A 19,248-nucleotide genomic window follows, 5' to 3' on the forward strand; every position below is an offset into this window, starting at 1 on the left:
GATCCCTACACAGGGAACTTTCCCTTCACACAGCAGCCTGTTCCCAAACCACGTTTCTCCCCTACTCTACGTTAAATCTCAGATATGCCCCATTCTCTTGTTCCCAGTGACGCTGACTGGGCACAGTCCTGGAAGATCCATTGATGAGACTTAAAACAATCCTGAGTCACTAAACTGAGAACCATCTCCCCTGTAACCCTTACCGTTGCCGGCAGATTATTTCCCATTATCGTTTGACCTCGTCTTTGGTCTCTATGGAGGTTTTCAGTTCACTGAACTGAAGTGAGAAGTAGCAGTGGCCCCGCAACCAGACGGAGTGGGCCCAAACTTACGGCACTAGCTGTGTGGCCCTGAAGAGGCCGTCACTCGGTCACTGCGTCCCCGAGTGCCTTGCGCACAAGGTGCAGGTGGCTACTGGATAAGGGCAGACATCACCACTTTTGTTATTAAGGTCCTGCTCTGCTTAATCCACCCCCCCAAAGGCCAGTGTCTCCTGAACGCCAGTGCGCTGAAGACGTCACCACGGCTAACCCAGCAGCACGTGGGCCTCCATCGCTGGCGTGTCTGCTCGTGCTTGGGACGCTGCCTGGTGCGCTGCGACAGGCACCCTTTGCTCTAATTCCCACCACGGGCACCTGTTCCTCCTGCTTGCTGCTGGGATGTCCTCCAACTGCCCCGCTGTGCTCAGCCTTGACCCTGGCCCTGATGGCTCTGCACCAAGTGGTGCCACTGTCCAGCAGCCCCTGTGCGTGCCCTTCAGGCTGTTGGTGTCCAACGCACACATTCACCTTCTTTATTCGATCTTCAGGAGCGTACGTGACAGCCTACTCAGGGTCGCATTTGCTAGCACTGCTTTCTTGCCCAAGGAGGAGTCTCGCGCGTCCCCAAGGTGGGTCAGCTGCGGCTTCAGGTGCTGCGGGCACACACCCGCTCTGCAGCCGTGCTCTCAGAGGGGCTCACAGGTAAAGCACACAGCACTCATGCCATCAGTGCCTTTGATGATGAAAACAACACTCCCAGCTTTTCTCTAACTGACATGGACATGAAACTGGGCTCACCACCTGCATTGTCCCTGAACTAACACAGGAATCAGGGCATGGAAACAAAAATATATAGCCTGAGAACAGCAAGGGCAGTATTCTGTTTACAGCCAGGTAAAAAGAAATCTCAGCTGTCGGTCTTGCGCACTGCCAGGTATTGGTAAAATGCTATTACAAACGGCACGTGCACCAGGCAGGGGTGAGAGATGTGGAGCAGGCCACGCGTCCACAGCCCCAGTGCTCCCGGCAAGCTCCCGAAACAAGCACGTAGAATGAACTGAGCTGGTCCGCCCAGTCGGGGCCTGACAGAACCCAGAACGAGCTCCCCCAGAAGTTCACCTCCATCCCTCCTTATGTCAGAGAAGAGTGGAGCAGAATCCTTCCCCTGAAAAACAGGCGCTGGGTGATGCTGCAGCTTAGGCCTCTTGGCAGTAAGCCTCCCTGACGTCCCCTGCCTGTTTTTTAATTAGTGACTTTAGCTCATCTGTCGGAAAATATCCTTTGCCTCACAGCTCACATGCTAGGCCCACTGCCAACTCCGATTCCAGTTCCCGGCTGTGATGGGCTCAGCTGAGCTTGGACCCTGACAAACGTGCAAATCATGACCCCAGAAAATACAGAACGAGAGTCATGGAGAGAATTTACTTTCCATCCTTGGCTCTCAGACTACACTCACAATTACATAACACGGAGTAAAATATTTCAAATGGTAATCCGATGCAGCAGCACAAAACCGTGCACGCCCGTGTTCGCTTGAAAAGTAGGCCTGCGACGTAACAAAAACGCTGTCTCTACGTGGCATGGAAGGGATTTTTCAGGCAATCACCAAAGCAATGAATTTTCAAGGGAACGCACTGTTCTCCTTTATCAGGATGGGTACATCTGGCAAGTGCTAGCAGGTGCACAGTCCCATTGTGGGCCCAAAGGAAAACCCCACTAACCACACCTCTGCTTTTGACATCTGATGCTCTCAGACCGAAACTGAAGTTAAAGGAAGATTCCGGAACTAAGGCAATGCTTTGCTTACAAATCACATCTTCAAGTAACTCGCTGTGGATCTTTAGAGACATATTCTTCCAGGACACACTAAATGAAGGGCAACTACCGATCTACAGCCAATCATGACCAGAGAGGTCTGCAGTGACACCACCCAGGTCCCCACTGAACACACGGAGATGCCTGAGCCTCAGCCACGACGTCCAACGGCTGGGAAAGGCCAAGGTTTCATACAAAGCATCACAGCTGCATGCGCAGGGCTCACAGGGCTCAAGCTCTTCTGCCCACCGTGGTTTTCTCTCACGTGAAGGCCCAGGCCTTCCTCCCCTGCTTCCCAGGAACCCGCAGTGAACCTGGAGTGCTGAGAAGCCTCCTTCTGTTCACTTTCCGAATGATCTGACTTCTCGTCGTCAGTGGTGTGAGGAGCTGAGGGAAGTCCTAAAAGTATCAGTATGTGCGTATGTTCCATAAATATTACTTGATAATGACGTTTGTTTTACTTTTATTCACCTGATTTACAAAAGGCATTGTGTCACGGTCGTTAGGAGTGTAAATAGCCAGGAAGCCTCAGTGTCCTTGGAATTCCTGTAGCTGATGTTTAGGGAGGAAGACTTCAAAGTCCAAAACAGGGCTCTTTAGCGCCCAGTCACATGGCCCAAAACCCACCTAGTAACCTCACCTCCATTCCCTTTGTAACACGGATAACCATTTCCGTAACACTAGGCGCACAGAGCACGGGAGTGCGTCCGCACTCCTCCAAGTCCCAGAGAGGCTCCTCTGTCCTGAGCCAGGGAATCACTTCTCTGAAGGAAACTGGACAGAAACCGCAGCCGGTGAGGGAACCTGTTTTGTCAGGAGTCGGAATGAGTGCCCACAGCTCTCCAGCCGAATCTGCCTTCAGGAAATAACTGGGGTGAACAGTGTCCTGGGCATCACTCACCTTCAGGGCCCAGAGGACCATGCCCATGTGGTGGCAACACAGGGCGGCCTCCCGGAGCCGCCGCACGCGAGGATGGCATGCAGACGCCAGGGGCAATGCTACTCCCGAGCCACGCCCTGGAGCCCAGGGGCCTTCCCGGACGGATGGGCGGACACACTGCTCCAGCAGAGTGACCACTGCCTTAGAACAAGCAGGATCCTGTCACATATAAGCCCAACTGTGGGCCCGCTCGTTCTAGAAAAATCCACCTTCAACATACATTATTTCATTCAGGAGCTCTCTTCCTATTCAAACACTTATAGGAAGTAAATTACAACACAAATAAAATGTTACAGCTGCTGTGCTCCAACCCACCAAAAATCTCTCCATTTCTCAGTATCGCCTGGGAGCTATCACATCAACAGTTGGGCACCACTAGGGTTCCATTAGGACACCTGATGGATTTGGGGGAATCTCTAGCTCTGCTGCTCTGTCCACTGCCCTGATCACCTCCGCTGAGAGCTGTGGGCTCCAGGGGAGCAATGTGCCGCAAGCTTTTCTGCCACGGCCACTGAGGCCACAGGACAGAAGTGGTGTTTAGTCCACAGGCGACATACATCACAGGCCAGTTTCAGGCTGCGATCTCTAGGCAAATGCTGGACGTTAGGGAAAGCCTGCCCGCAAACCGCCTCCCGGCTCACACAGGGGTGTCCAGCCCTCCCTGTGCTGTGTGTACAGCCGGCAGACTGGCAGCTGGCGACGGCATGGGAACCGCTTCCAGGGCCGCCCTCTGCCCTTGCCCAGAAACAACCCACACTCCACACACTGACCTTCAGGTCCCTGTGAACTATGCCGTTCAGGTGACAGTGGTTCACACTCTCTAGGATCTGCTGTATGCAGTGGCTGCAGAGACACAAGGGCAGAAGCAGGTATTTAGTCCACAGGCGGCATACGTCGCAGGCTGCTGTGAGCGGCGATCGCTCCGAGCGCAGGTCCCGAGAGTTCCAACAGAACACACACACGACAGTCTTCACCGCTTGTTTTTTTTTAGCTTTACACCAAAATTAAATAATGCTGAATAAAGCTAATTCTGGTTCTAACAAAATGACATCCTACACAGAATTTGTGACATGTTCAGAAAAAACAATTTGAGCTCTTCTGTTCATCGCAAGTCTACAAATTAAATCACTGGTTCGCAGAAGCCGAGGTCTCCACGTCCAGGGAGGAAATGTGTGCCTTTCTCCACTACGTCCCGGGAAAACTCTTCAGAGACAGAACTGTCTATAACCTGGGGTCACGATTAAGCACAGAAACGGAAGAGATGGCAGGTGAGACAGGGTCAGACACGGGGACACTACCCTCTGACTCAGAAATGCTGCCCCGTGTGCAACATGTTGGAAAACAAATGAGGGTTCCCAGTAACGGGAGGACTGAAAGTCCACCCATGATGTGAATCAAGCCCTACAGTCAGGCGACTCTGGGGAAGGGCTAAGAGCTGACGGGAGTAAATAAAACACAAACCCCTGGGCACAGGTGACTGCTGAACACGGTTCCACGCAGGTTTGCTCATTACCTGTCAGGACGCGCGGTTTGGCCCACTGAAGGCAAACAGACTGCTAATTCCAGTAGAGGTTGGAAGCTATGGGGTTCCTGTCACCCAGCAGACAGTGACGTGGGCCACCCGCCGGAGCAGTGTGTCTGAGCTCCTGTGTGGCTCAAAGGCAGGCCCCCCCGCAGCCACTCACTCAGACAAGCGGACGGCTCAGCGCGGACACGCTCCACCAGCAACGCGGAGTGGCAGCAGGCCGCCGGGTCGGAGGCGTCCCCGCCGGAGCTCCCGGGGACCCACCGCAAGCCCTCGCCCGTTTCACTGCAGCATCTGAGCGTTGGTAACTGCTCTTCTAAGTCATGTGACTTTTTCCTTCCATAAAAATGTTCGCTTTTACTGCTTTTTAGGAAATTCACTTTGTCTTCTCAAACCATGGGTATGGGCTACCAGGCCTAACGAGTAACAGAAAGTAGCCGAGTAAACGGTTCATACTAGACAAGCCGCCCGCTGTCACTGCCGAGAACGGGCCGGATCCCGAACTCGAGGAGCTGGAGACAGACTCGGGCAAATTCTTTGCAGAATATGCTCTTTATGCTTGCAGTTGGGAAAAGAATGTTTTTCTCCTTGATTTTGTGTGGGACTACCCCAAAAATAGTCTGCTGTGAACCCAGAACTTCCGACAAGCACGCGCTGGAATAACCAACCCGCAGGGTCCACCCTGCTGTCTGTGGGCCTTCAGTAGTCCAGACCAGCTCGTCTCTAACTGCAGCCCAGATTTCCCAACTGTAGTAACAGCCTGTTTACATAACTTTGGAAAGCATGATAAATAAAATTGCCTAACTTGTTCACGACCTCGATTAAAACTATTACTCTCTTAGCGAGGGTGCAGAGGTCCCAGTGAAGGCTGCTCTGGAGCCCCTCAGGGGCCTCGGGTGAGGGTCTGGATAACTGGGCTGGTGGGTTCGCTCATCAGGGAAGGACAGACAGAACTCTCTCTGGCTCTGGCAGAGTGCAGCCGTGCACAGATAAGACCTGCAGAACACCATGCACAGTGGTGTATTGAGGACACTACCTAGGAAATCACAGGGAGCTGTGCAGGCCCAGCTGCTCTGGGAGACAGGGGCCACTGCAGGCTGGGGCCCGGCACGGGGCTGGACCAGCCTGAGGGAGCCTGACAGCATCCCGGACAATGGGCAACTGAGCAACCGGTAGCCGACTCTCAGAGTCTCATTTACGTTGCTCGCAGTGCGCCCTGGCTTCTGGCCAGGCTGCTGGGAGGAGCTGCCAGCTGGGGACGTGCCCAGGATGCCGAGGGGCATTAGCACCCCTGGCCTGAGCAAGCAGATCGGCTGATTGCTCCCTACGTCACCTTTGTGCAGCCTGGGAACTTTCAAGGGAGAGGAAATGGTAGACACTTTTAACTTTGGTACAGATTTTTACCAGTTGACAAGGCTGGAAAATCCTCTTGAATATTCTGAAATACCTGAATAAATATTTTTCAAGCGAGGGTTCCAAGGGCTGCAGAGACATTTCTAGCTAATCATGCTTCAGAGCGACACGGGCTTCTGGCCTCTCTCTGTGTGGGCTGCTTAGAGGGCCTGCCGGGTGCTCAGGACCTGCTCCCCAATTGTGGCCACTGGCCACTTGACATGTGGCTGGTGGGACCAAAGAACTGAACTTTTAATTTTATTTTGATTTACTTAAAAGACACAAAAATTGAAGAGCCCTATGTGACCAGTGGAGTACTGGGCAGCCTGGGATCCAGAGACTAGAGGATGTCACCTTTGATCCCTCACATTTGCTAAAAAAGTATATTTATTTCTTTAGCAGAAGTCATGCCAGTTAGGCTTTAAAAAATGATAAATATTTACTCTAACTATGAACACCAAATAGAGTAAAGTTTAGACCACATTCACAGATATTTTTTCCCCCCAAAGAATCCTCTTGGAAATACCACAAGGAAAACTATCAATGACAAAGGTGTCACCAGGGGAAGTCTGGGCGGAGCCGTGAGTCCCAGATGGCTGGCGTTGACGTGGCTGCAGAGTGGGGGCAGGTGTCGTGGGGCTGGTCACTCACCTGGCGTCGGCCTCGCTGTAGTACTCTCTTGCCACAATGTCTTCAAACAGTTCACCTCCAGTAACCCTGAGGAAGGAGGAAAATTAGGGGTATACAGTGTTCACGTACAATTTTGTTTTCAGATTATTTTAAAAATTATTATAAAAAATAAAGTGCTGCCCTAGCCAGCCTGGCTCAGTAGTTGGCGTGTCGGCCCGAGGACTGAAGGGTCTCAGGTTTGATCCCGGTCAGGGGCACATACCTCAGTTGCAGGCTCAATCCCTGGCCCCAGTGGGGCGCATGTGGGAGGCAGCCAATCGAGGTCTCTCGCACATCGATGTGTCTTTCTCTCTCCCCCTTCCACTCTCTCTGAAAAGCTATGGGAAAAACATCCTCGGGTGAGGATTTAAAAAAAAATAGAAAATAAACTGTTTTAAAACACTGTACAAATTATAAGTTTCATAGTGTTCAGTCTATATAATCTAAACATTTCCTTTGTGCCACCAGATCCTGAAGACACAAACTTCTTTACACCATAAATATGTTCAGAGATTTATTCGCAGAAAATGGTTTCTATGAAACTCTCCCTTTCAGTTCTCCAAGTATTTAGTGAGGTCCAACGAGGTGTGTGGAGTTTAGGGCCCTTTCTCAGCACGTGTAGGAGACATGGGCCTGTCAAGGCTGCAGACGGGTTTGCAGTGGCCTCTCTCTGGAGGGCTCCCGTTGTCTGTGACGGACACGCCCTGTGGGCAGAGGAGGCCTCACAGAGCTGAGAGCCTGGCTGTCCTGACAGCACCCGGTTTCCTTATGCCCACGTATTTGCCAGGGAACGCAGACAGGGCTTTCAGCATTGTCCTGGGAGGTGGTGGTGGCCGTGGCCAGCCAGCGTGGACCTGCGGCCTCTGAGTGAGGCCTCCCACCCCATCTAGATTCAGTGACTGCAGGAAGTTCACTCGCACTGTGGGTTTTGGGGGCCTCTCAATAGGCCAAGTGACTCTCTTTGGGAGTTGTTTCTTCTCCAGGTCCCACAGGTTACTGGGTCAGGGGCTAGAATTCCCCAAATTCTCTGGCTTAGGTTTTTTCTTTCCCCCTAAAATAATGTGTTTTTAAATTTCAAAGTTATAGTTTTGTAGTAAAATTGTAGAAATATGGACGTGCACCAAGTCCCCCCTCTCGGCCTCAGTTTCACTCCCTGGAAGGAACTAACTGTGTACATGTCCCTTCCGCTTCCTGTTCCTCTTGAAACGTTTCCAGTCTCCTCCTCACAGACACAAGGAGAAACCGGACTCTCACAGCGGTGGGCGTGCGGTGCAGTGGCCGTCAGCACCCTGAGGTTTTCATTCGCCATGAAGTCACGGGCACGGCTCCTGCCACAAACCTTCTTCCCTGTCCAAGTAACAGAGATACCCGTGTGCTTGCATATTTCAGAGTATTTCTAGAAGACACGTTCTTAGAAGTAGGACTGCTAGGTTGAAGAGTGTCCACATTTAAAGCCTGGAGGCACATAATCTCCCCCTTTGCCAAGGGGCCACATCATTACTGATAATGGTTACTGTCAACAAACAAAATGCCAGCCCTAGCTGGTTAGAGTGCCGGCCCGAAGACTGAAGGGTCCCGGGTTTGATTCCTGCCAAGGGCACATACCTCCATCCCCTGGGTCAGGGCGGGTGCAGAAGGCAACCAATAGATGTGTCTCTCTTGCATGGATATTTCTCTCTCCCTCTCTCTCTCTCTCTCCCCTTTCCACTCTCTCTGAAAAAGCAATGAAAAAGTGTCCTCGGGTGAAGATTAAAAATACATACATATTAATCCCCCCCCCCAAAAAAAATGGCAATCTATTTGAAAGGAGTTACCTCATGTTACTATGGCCTCTTGGTATGAGTGAATGAACCCTTTCTTGTGTATTTACCAGCCACTGCTTCCTCGACCGTGGTCTGGTTGAAGTTCTGTGCACCATTCCCTGTCCCTGGGGTTTTAGCTCAGCAAATACCCAGACTGCATTCAGAACTCAACAGTGACATCAATTCTTGTTATTCCCATAGGAAAGCTTGGGCTGCTGCTCTCGACCAGCACACCTCCCTCCCACCCCTCCCGGCAGCGCAGCAAGAACAGAGGTGTGCAATAAAAAGTCTATGTGGAAACTGAAGAGAACAAATTTGCATTAAGAAAAGATTTGAAAAGAATATCATACTTTGTTCTAAATAAAAATACCAAGAACCATACATTTTTAGAGCTTTTACCCAAAATGTAATTTATTCCAATTGCCTTATTTAGCTGGGGACACTAAGGCGCGGAGAAGACAGGGCACTTGAGGTCACAGAAATAGGCTGCACATCTGTAACAAGCAAATTTAAACCCTCGCTCACAGATCCTCACTGCACGCGTGCCGGAGCTGACTCCCAAGTTGAGACACTTTCAACACCATGCAGTCACTAAGGCTCCTTCAATCCTGCACCTGCACTGTAAGGAATTTATGAAGCGAAATATGCTCCAGATCTAGACAGGTTTTTTACAAAGGGCTTCATTGGACAAACTCACTGAGAACAACGTTTCTCTCTGCTGACGTCAAAGGAAACCACGAGGCCTATTTGCCAACCCTCTGACTCTGTTAGCTGTTAAATATGCGCTCACAAATGAACACTGTAAATGAAAACACGGATCCGGCCACCCACTCGCTCTCCACCAGTGGAAGCGAGAATTCTAGAAGGTTCTCATTAGCCCTTTCCACCAGGGAGTCATCCGTGACCCAGGGTAGGACAAGTTGAAGACAACATAAACGTGGCATCTTAGACTCACGTCTCCGAGCTTCAGCAGCCAAGCGGTCTTTGTACAGTAACACTCACAGCTCCACAGACTCGGGCAGTGAGTGCCAGCATCTCCCCGCATGCTCTCCTGGTTGGGCAGGCGCGCCCCCTGGGCTCTCTGGCATAGGCCACGCTGACTTCTCAGAGCTCTGGGGTCTGTGCCAGCGCTCACATGGCTCTGAGCCCAAGCACTGCCCTTTCCTTTCTCCACACATCTGGGTGACTCGGTCGACACCTTGCATCCAAGCTGAAGGAGGGTCTCTCCCTGTGCTCCCCTGCCCGCTACTGACTGGGGCTGGCGGGGGCTCTCCGCCCCACGCCTGCCTGCCGGTGGAGAGTTCGGCTGTGTGGTGTGGATTTTTCTTAGCATACCTGGCTCTCCTCCAAAGTTGAGGCAGGTGCCTTCGACCAGCGTTCAACCCGCCTCAACCGGGTCAGACATCATGGTCCATGAAAACACATCCGAGCTTTGCATCCTCCCAACAACGTGCCCATTCAAACCGACACTCAGCCCCCGAGTCCTGTCTCCTGTCACCCTTCCTCCCAGGCCCTGCTGCTACTGCTTCTGGGCCAGAGGGGACAAAGAAAGGGCCCCTCAGCGGGTTTCTCCACAGCCTGGTGCTGGTGAGAGTGGTCCGGATGGGTCAGCTCAGTGGTGCAAGGACAGAGAGGGCTTGAGAGCCGAGCCTCTGCTCCGATTCAGAGCTGTGTGTTTTCCAGCCGCATGCAGGCCCTCGAATGTACTTCTTTAAGCTACACCCCAGTCCTTACTGGTCCATGTTAATTTAAAAATAAAACCTCAGCTAGTTTTGCTTAGTTGGTAGCTACTGAGGGGTGGGGGCGGTTAGATTTGATGACGCGGTTTCAATGGGATACCATACACCAGAAGCTCCTCTTCAGCCTTTAAAGAAAGAGTTTTTCACAGAACGAGACAGAGGCCGGAGAGCTGCTTAAATACAGTTCCGCTCCCTCCTCGCCCAGTGCAGACCCACAGCGGAAGGTGCCGTCTTACTTTCCAAAGCAAGGCAGGGTCGCCTCTCCACTGTGCTCTTTCAGACCAGATACATGACCTTGTAATTAAACTGTGTTCATTCAGGTTTCTTTCCCGTGTTTGCCAGTTTGGAAGGCGGCGGCGAATGGCATCTTTGACCCTCAGGGAAGAGCCTTGTGCCCTGGGTTTGGTCCTTTAACATTCGGGCTATTCTGTGACGCCAAAGTCAATGAGGACTGAGAACATGCACATAACTGAATATAAACAAACGTGGTCGTTCACAGCATGCTCATTAAATTGCTATAACACGGCAACACTTTAACCACACATGACGACAATAGGAGGGATTTAGGCCGGGTTCTGTATGACGTACACATTTTCTTAAACTGGCTATAACTCTCTCTCGTTAGACAAGAGTAAAAACTGATTAAAATGTAAAAATGATAAAGATTCCTTCCTCAGCTCTAACAGATCGATATGTTCTTTGTTGTGGTTAAGAGACAGGACTCAGAAGTAGGTCTATTGGGGCTCAAATTCAGGTGCTAAAACTTACTACTGGGAAGCTGTAAGCAACGTAACTTCGAGAAGGCTCCTCCCTGAAAAGTGACGTCCTCGGGCTGTTACGAGGATTCAAGGAAACGATGCAGTCGAGGCACCAAGCCAGCCGCCGGCACGTGAGGCACCCGACGCAGGTGGACACCCCATCTGCAGGCGGGAGGCTGCTTCCCACCCTTTCTAAAAGGGGACCAGACGTAAAAACTCAGAGAAAGCAGAGGAAACGTGCTTTCCTCAAGAGGAGGACAATTTCACTAACAGGAGCTAGAATCACCCACTGTGACTCTATTTTCCTTTCTGTACTAAATGGCTGGTTTTCTAAGATGGAAGAGAAGAGAGGCCAGTGCAGGGCCAGACTCTCACTTAGAAGGGACCTGATGAACAACAAGCCCCAAGTGTCCAGAAGAAAACAGAGCTGACAGAAACAGCTCAGACTTCTGCAAACTCCATGTCTCTCTCCCACCACGAGAGCCCTGCATTCTAGGAATAAAGGAGGTGATGCTATAAAAAATCTGGGGTTTGCCTAAATCTGGGTAAAGAACATCAAACGTCACTGGGTAATTTTCTAGTTCTCTGTATGAAAATTGAACTCATACTGGCTGTATTAAGTAAATGTACGGGGAACAAAGTCTGAGAAACCATTGGCAAGCTCAGCCAGGCCTCTGGGAAACTGGGAAGTCATCAGCATACAGAGCTCCCTCCTCCATAAGGACACAGGCTCCACGCAGGGCCCACACTCCATCCTCAGTGCTGGCATCTTGGCCGGTGTTGCTGCTGCAGCTCCTGAGGCTCGCACATGCCCAGGGCTTTCAGAGGGCCTATCTTCACACAAACCCTGAGCCCACAGCACTCACAGCTCCGTCTGACCTTGGTTCCAAAGCCCGGCACCTGGCTACAGGTAAGTGACAACACCTAAAGCACTAGGCTGTGCCCAGGAGGGCGGAATCACGTGACACGCGGGGCAGCTCGTTCTGGGTGGGGTTGTCCCCTGGGGAGCAGATGAGGTGGAGGAAATGTGGGTGCCGCCCTGCACGCAGCAGCGTAGCTTCACAGTGCAAAGCGCTGGGTCCTCAGTGTGCAGTCACGTGGCCACCACGTGTGACGAGACACAAAGCGTTTCTGTCACTAACCGGGGCTGTATCCCTCCTACGTGGCCTAGGAGCTTTCATTCAAAATCCTGGCCTCTAAGGAAAAACATGAAATCATATACACTGCTACCGACACTTGAGTGGCTGAGTTATACAAAAACCAGAAAATGAGCTACTTTTACTCACAGCCTCGTTCAGGCTGCTACTTAAATGCTGGAAGGACCACCTCTGCTCGGATTCCTGAGCGGACAGGGCTGGTGAGGGGCTGCCATAGCAGATACAGCATTTACAGCTGAGTGTGGGGCGACGTCCGGATGGAGAGCAGGCTGGCTGATAAATATACACCGGCCACAGCCCTGGGGCAGAGGACAGGCAGGAGAGCTCAGGGGCCGTCCAAGGTGGCAGCTTTATTTAACCCGGCACTCACATTGGCACATACATCAGACGGCGGGCTTTCCCGGGGCAGAGGCAGCCTGTCCTCTGCACCTGCTCGGCCCCGCAGCCCAGTCCAATCCTGCCTTTAAAAGGTGGGGCTCACCAAGTGGCCTAGAGCAGGTCTCAGCTTTCATCAGGACTTCTAATTTTAAGCTGCCACATGCTAAGTTTTCTCAAGGCCCTCGAGTCTCACCTGGTCTGTTCAGAGGTCCCACTGGCGTTAGAGTTGCCCAGGCCCTGAATGTGGTCTGTACTGTCTAACACAGTCTGCTAGGCCCAGGGCAATGGGAGCTCATCAAGAATTTGAAGGAAAGGGTCTCACAAGCTTACTTATCTCACCTGGGCACTAGGCTAACTTGCAAAAACACTAATCTCTAGTGATACACTCTCCGTGGTCACAGAGGTCACCAGAGAGACAAGGCAGAGGTCCTACCTGAATGCTATGTCGCAGCTTTGTGGGTTCTACCTGACTCAGTCGTTCAGAAACGCCACTCTATCGGGGCCAATGCTGCCAGCAGGACCTACTTCCTGGGTCTTCACAACCAGAAAACCTACACTGTGCTTCCATACAACCTAACAACCACCGGCCGGACACCGAGACACGCGTCCTGCCCAGCCCAACGCAATGCAGGCACCTCCCATGGTCAGCGCCAGGAGCCTGCGGCCATGGGCCTGGGCCAGGAGCAGCTGTGGCCTTTCAGAGAGCCCATCGCAATGTGTCTTCCAGGGCTCTGGCTCTGGGTGTCCAGGAGAGGAAGGTGGAGAAACCTCCTGGGAATCACAGGTGGGGTCTTGGGGTCACTGCCAAAGCACCAGGGCCATGTGAGTCGTGGGGTGTGGGGTTCCCAGGCTCCCCCTTTACCCCAATAACGGAACAGAACACACAGGAGAGGAAGGCCGCCTCCTGACTCAGATGAAGGGGCAGAAAGCTCTTTGGCACAGCAGGCTCCTCACTGTTCTCCGACTAGACGCGGCTCAGCGCTCGCACTGCACGCTCACTCTGCGTGGACCGAGCCACCAGGACAGCTCCTCCTCCAGAACATCACTCACCATCACCTGTAACGTCTCCCGAGCTCCAGGCACAAATCTTCAGGGTCTAAACAGTGCAGGTCCTACGGTTCAAGGCTTCCGTTCACAGACCTGCGCTGCGGGTTTCACGCCTGCTGCCACGCTGCCCTCAGAAAGGCCCGTATCGCAGATGCTGGGCCAGGAAGCAAGAGCTGGTGGTGCTGCCCACCCATACCAGCGCTCCCTTTGTCCACGGAGAGAAGGCAGGACTTCTCACTGCCCATGAGAGTGCCCCACTTGGTCAACATTTCTGGAAAGGGCTGAATAGTTTTCAGATTCCAAAATAAAAGATTAAAACAGAAACAGACGAGGCTTTCTTTCCTCGGGCTCCAGGGAGGAATGTGACCCCTAGGACATCTCCCAGTCCACATATGCACTGCAGGCCTCAGGCCTGCCCCTTGAGGTTGAGGGAAGGGTGACCCCGCCCCAGTCTACAGCAGTAGGCCCCTAGGGAGATCAAAACCCCCGTTTGCTCGCTGGGTGAAAATAAATAACCCAATGTCCCTAAGACGTCAAGGTTGGTGGTGCATATAATTAATTACGCATCACAGCCATGAAGAAAAGCCGGAGCTTGAACTTAGTGCCTCAGAGCAACCACGTGTGAGAACCTCACATCCACCTTGATTCACAGGCCTGCCCACTTCACATTTCTTCAAAGGTGTGCTCATGACACCACAGTTTGCTCCAAGTAGATACGTGGCTAAACTGACCCTTAATTTTGGCTACAAATCAATTTCTATGGCTCTGAGCAGCTAATTAACTAGCACTTGACAGCTGGACCCACAAAGAGCCACCACTAGCTGTACCCAGAGAAGCAAGCAGACAAAAGGCCTACGACAGTCACGTCAGACTCTCCAAACTCCTTACAGGACAGTGCTGTTCTCTCCAGAGCTTCCTCGGTGCTCTCCCACAGCCGTACTGAATGCCTACGAAGTGCAGGCACGCTCCAGGCATGGGGTAACGTGAAAGAGGAGGGACGAGTCCTGCGTTATGGAGCTTCGTGCCAGCGGTGACACATAATTACCCAGATAAGTGCAGCTAACTCATGGTAGGCTAGGTGGTGACAGGTGTTGAGAAGGAAAGGAAAGGGGCAAGGGAGGCGTGGGGAGAGGTGGCATGTGGTTCACTTTCGAGTTGGGTGCAAAGGGAGGGCCACCTTCAGAAGGTGACCTGTGGGCCAAGACAGAGGAGAGGCGGCAGGACTAGAGCACCGGGGCCAGGGAACAGTCTGCGAGGACACAGCGAGCTGGACGGGTGGAAGTGGGCCGCTCAGTGAGCTCAGGGCGTGTCTCCTCTCCACCGCCTGCTGGTCCCAGAAAGGGCGCCGCGCGCCTGCCCTGCAGCTGGGAGGACGCTCCACACACACCTCATGCAGCTTCCCCCGAACTCCTCTTTCAGGATCAGCTTTAGCTCAGGGATAAGGAAGGAAAGTGCTTCTGACTGGCCCTGCCTCCTCCTTCAGGCTCGTGGCCTCCGGTGCTCCCTTCTGCCTCCAACCTAACGGCTTTCCCCATAGAGGTGCCGTGTCTGGCACAGTCCTCTCCTCCGGGCACTGCAGGCAGGAGCAGGGACCTCTCCCCAGGAATCTCAGCACCAGCACCGGCTGCTCCCTGCCCGACGCTGGCTCACCGATGTCCCTCCCACCAGAGCTTGCTATGTCCGCACGACCCAGGCTGGGAGCTCCCTGTGGGCAGGGGCTGTAGCTCACTCCAGTATTTTATCTCCAGTATTTAGCAAAGTGTCTGGCATATAATTAGCACCCAGTCAGTATTCTAGTCATCGGATGAATGTATCATAGCAACTCTATTTACAGAGAACGTCTAAAGTACCAAAGCTTGGGGGAAACTGACGTGCAGGCCAAGGGCAGCACCTGCCGAGCTCGGCGATGCCAGCAGAAGTGGAAAGCCAGCCGGGACCTGGTCCAGGCAGGAGACGGATGGGTGAGAGCTCGGCAGAAACCATCACTCTGAGCAGGCTGCTGCTAAACGGAGCCCAGCGTCTTCGAAACTGTAGGGCTTCCACCGCGAGTGTCGCTGACAGTCCACAGACTGCTGTCTCTGAAATGACACACGATGCCCAGGACAGCAGCTCCAGCCTGTCCCAAGGAGAACCGCCGACCGGGAGCTGCATGGCGCTGCTTGGGAAGCAGCACTTCAGTAAACATCATGATTTCATATTTGACCTCCTGAGAAAACAAGGCTTTTAAAGCCTGTTGAACAAAAGAGGCAGTAAATCTCTGCAATGGCTCTGGGCGGACAGCTCCAGGGCAGCAAGACCACAAACACTCCCGCGGCTGGTTCGTGTCCTCAGAGCCACAGTGCCAGGCTCTGCTCATCTTAAAACAGGTCTTAAAAATGCACATTTCCAGCCGTTAGTCCTGGCCTCCATCTGGTCAATGCCTATGGCTTGTCTTTTTTTTTTTGGTCCTCACCTGAGAATATATTTTCATTGCTTTTCAGAGAGTGGGAGGAGGGGGGAGAGGGAACACCCATCGGTTGTCTGCTGCACACGCCCCTCCCACTGGGGGCGGGGGGGGGGGGGCCTGCAACCGAGGTGTGTCCCCTTGGATGGAATTGAACCCGGGAACCTTCAGGACACAGGGAGGCGCTCTAACTACTGAGCCTAACCGACCGGGGCTTCTTGTTTTCTTAATTCCAAACTATTTAGGAGTTTTGAATTGAATTTCATAAAATTCAAGATTAAAAAAAACAACATTGTGAAGACTTCTGGTTTCTGGTTTGCTATGCAAGGAGTTTAAAAGTTGCCACTCTGTCCTAACAAGTGAAGAGCTGAACAAACTGAAAAATTAACAATTCTTCACAGATGAGGTCACAAGAAGACTGCTGCCCCCACACCAGAGCAGACAGGCTGAGACGCAGAGCCCCAGCTCGCCGGCGACAGGGTCCGGCAGGAACACCCGAGCTGTGACTGGAGGCTCCGTGAGGACAAGGCTGGGAGAGAAACTCCTGGGGCGCATGGCGGGGACCCCAGGCTGTGGTACATTTTACACCAGGAGCTCTACCGGATCCCTGCAGCGGCCACCTGAGGAAGATCTCCCTGCGCTCGCAGAAGGAAGAGGGGAGAAGCGGCCCCTTCTTAAAACAGCAGTGTGTTCTGTTCTCCTTAAGGAGGCCGCCTAAGGAGAAAGGGCCTCACCAGGGCCCGCTCGCCTGGGCAGTGGAAATGCCCACCTTCAGCCCCCTCTAGCCATCCTGCTCACGCACAGGAGGGAGGGAGAGCCAGAACAAAACCGAGGGGCAGCGACGGTCCCCGTGCACAGGCGGAGGTCACCCAAAGATGAGCCCCGCTGACTCCTAGGGTCAACATGTTAAGCAAATTAACGGAAAAAGCAGACAACATGCAAGAACAGACGGGTAACATAAGCACAGAGACAGCAATTCTAAGAAAGAATAAAGAAACACCAGAATAAAAGAGAAACACTGTGCCCGGCCGGGCGTGGCTCAGAGGTTGAGCGTCGGCCTAGGATCCAGGAGATCGAGGTCTGATTCCCGGTCAGGGCACATGCCCGGGTTGTGGCTCGATCCCGGGTCGGGGGCGTGCAGGAGGCAGCCGATCAATGACTCTCATCATCCGTGTTTCTATCTCTCTCTCTCTCTCACACCCTTCCTCTCTCTGAAATCAATAAAGATATATTTAAAAATAAGTAAGTGAAGAAAGAAAGAAAAGAAAGAGAATGTATGAAAACAGTGAGGCACTATGAACAAGACGGATTTAATTTAGGTGTGCAAGGCTGGTTCAACATTTGACTATCAATAAATGTTATCCCTCATCTCAACAGGCAAAAATAAAAAATCACACACTCATATCAGTTGAGGCAGAAGAAACATCTGACAAAATTCAATACCCATTCATGATAACTCTCAGCAAACTAGGAACAGAAGTGCCTTCCTCAACTTCATAAAAAAGTCTACGAAATACAACAAGCTAATATCATACTTAATAGTATGAAACTGGACGCTTCCTCACGAAGACCAGGAACAGGGCAAGGGTGCCCCCTCCCAGCACTGGAAGTCCTAGTTTACGCACTACGACAACAAAGGAAATAAAGTATGTAAATTGGCAAGAAAGAATAAAATGGTCTTTGTTCACAGATGACATGATTGTCTATGTAGAAAATCCTAAAAGATCAACAATAAAACTTCTGGAGCTAAGCAATCATAAAAAATTGCAGGATACAAGGGTAATATATAAAAGTCTATTAATTTCCTATATACTATAAATAACCAAGTGAAATGAAAATTAAAAACACTTGACCACTTACATTACATTCCCCCAAAATGAGATTCTTAGGTATAAGTCTAACAAGATATGTAAAATATCCGTATGACAAAAATTACACAACTCTGATGAAAGACCTCATAGAAGAACTAAATAAACGGAAACATTTCCATGTCAATAATTAGGAAGACTTGTTATTGTCAAGATGCCAGTTTTTAATAACTCAATCTACAGATTCAACACAATTCCAATCAAGATCTCAGCAAGTTATTTTGTGGATACTGACAAACTGATTCTAAAGTTTACATGGAGACAAAGCCCCAGATCAGCGAACACAGGCTAGGAGAAGAGAGTGGAAGATCGACTGTAAAGCTACAGTAATGAAGACGGTGTGGTACTGGTGAAAGGACAGACACAGAGACCAGTGGTACAGAACAGAGAGGCCAGAAACAGGCCCCCCCACACACAGCGACTGATCTCCGACCAAGCAGCAAAGGCAACACAGTGGAGCGAAGAGTCTCTGCAACCAGCGGTGCTGGAACCACTGGGCACCCACACACACAGCGAATCCGACCAGACCTCACACCCTCACCGGTTATCAGGACAGATCGGACCTAACGTGAAACGAACACCGCGAGACTGCTGGGAGGTAACAGGGACACACAGGCGACCTTGGGTTTGGCGATGGCTTTTTAGACACAACATAAAGGCACATCCAGGAAAGAAAGATTAATAAGGCGGACGCCGAAAACTCCTGCTCTACAAGGCAATGGCAAGGGAATGAGAAAAGCCCAGGGCTCAGAGAAAATACTTGCAGAGTCGGACGAAGAACTGTCATCCAAAGCGTACAAAGAATTCTTAACACTCAGCAATAAAAGATAAAGTCTGATTAAAAAATGGGCGAAAGACCTGAAGAGATGCCTCACCAAAAGAGATGCACAGATGCAAAGAAGCCCATGGAGAGATGCTGCGCATCCCAGGCCATCAGCAAAACGCAGACAGTGAGCTACCAGCGCACACCTGTCGGAAGGACCACAGGCTGGAACACCGGCGACGCCCGGTGCGGGGCACATGGGGCAGCAGGATCCCCCTCACTGCTGGGGGGTGCAAAGTGGGGCGCACTGGGAAGACAGCGCGGTGGGTTCCCACAAAACTAAACGTCCTCATACGATCCAGCGCTGGTGCTCCTTGGGATTTACCCAAAGGAGCTGAAAACTTGCGTCCCCACAAACACCTGCACACAGATGTTTGCATAAGTTGTATTCATAATTGCCAAAATTGATGGCGACCAAGGTTATACTAGGTAGGTCTTATAAGGAATGAAATCTGCTATGAATAGTAGGCAAAAAGAGGATATTCAGAAAAACCAGACTAGCCCTCAATCACCCCAAAAGACTTAATCATCATTGGAGTCTACATGAAATACATACACCCCGTGAGACATAGGAGAGTGTCATCAGCACAACAGGAGAATTGTACTAAATAGCCACGGCGATAGCCAAGGGA

The 19,248-nt window shown here is 51.7% G+C and overlaps 1 protein-coding gene across 4 annotated transcripts in view; it reads right to left on the minus strand.

Annotated features, from left to right (window-relative positions):
* The window catches only part of CAMK2D (calcium/calmodulin dependent protein kinase II delta), a 156,454-nt gene that overhangs the window by 39,547 nt on the left and 97,659 nt on the right, over positions 1-19,248 (minus strand). For all 4 annotated transcript variants that reach the window (XM_081134328.1, XM_081134327.1, XM_081134326.1 and 1 more), the window contains exons 5-6: positions 6,584-6,649; positions 3,786-3,858 (exon numbers count right to left, since the gene is read on the minus strand). In XM_081134328.1, the coding sequence (XP_080990454.1) occupies positions 3,786-3,858; positions 6,584-6,649 (139 nt within the window). The remainder of the gene's footprint in view (positions 1-3,785; positions 3,859-6,583; positions 6,650-19,248) is intronic.

This window comes from Miniopterus schreibersii (assembly GCF_964146895.1).
Source record: "Miniopterus schreibersii genome assembly, chromosome: 4".
NCBI lineage: Eukaryota > Metazoa > Chordata > Mammalia > Chiroptera > Miniopteridae > Miniopterus > Miniopterus schreibersii.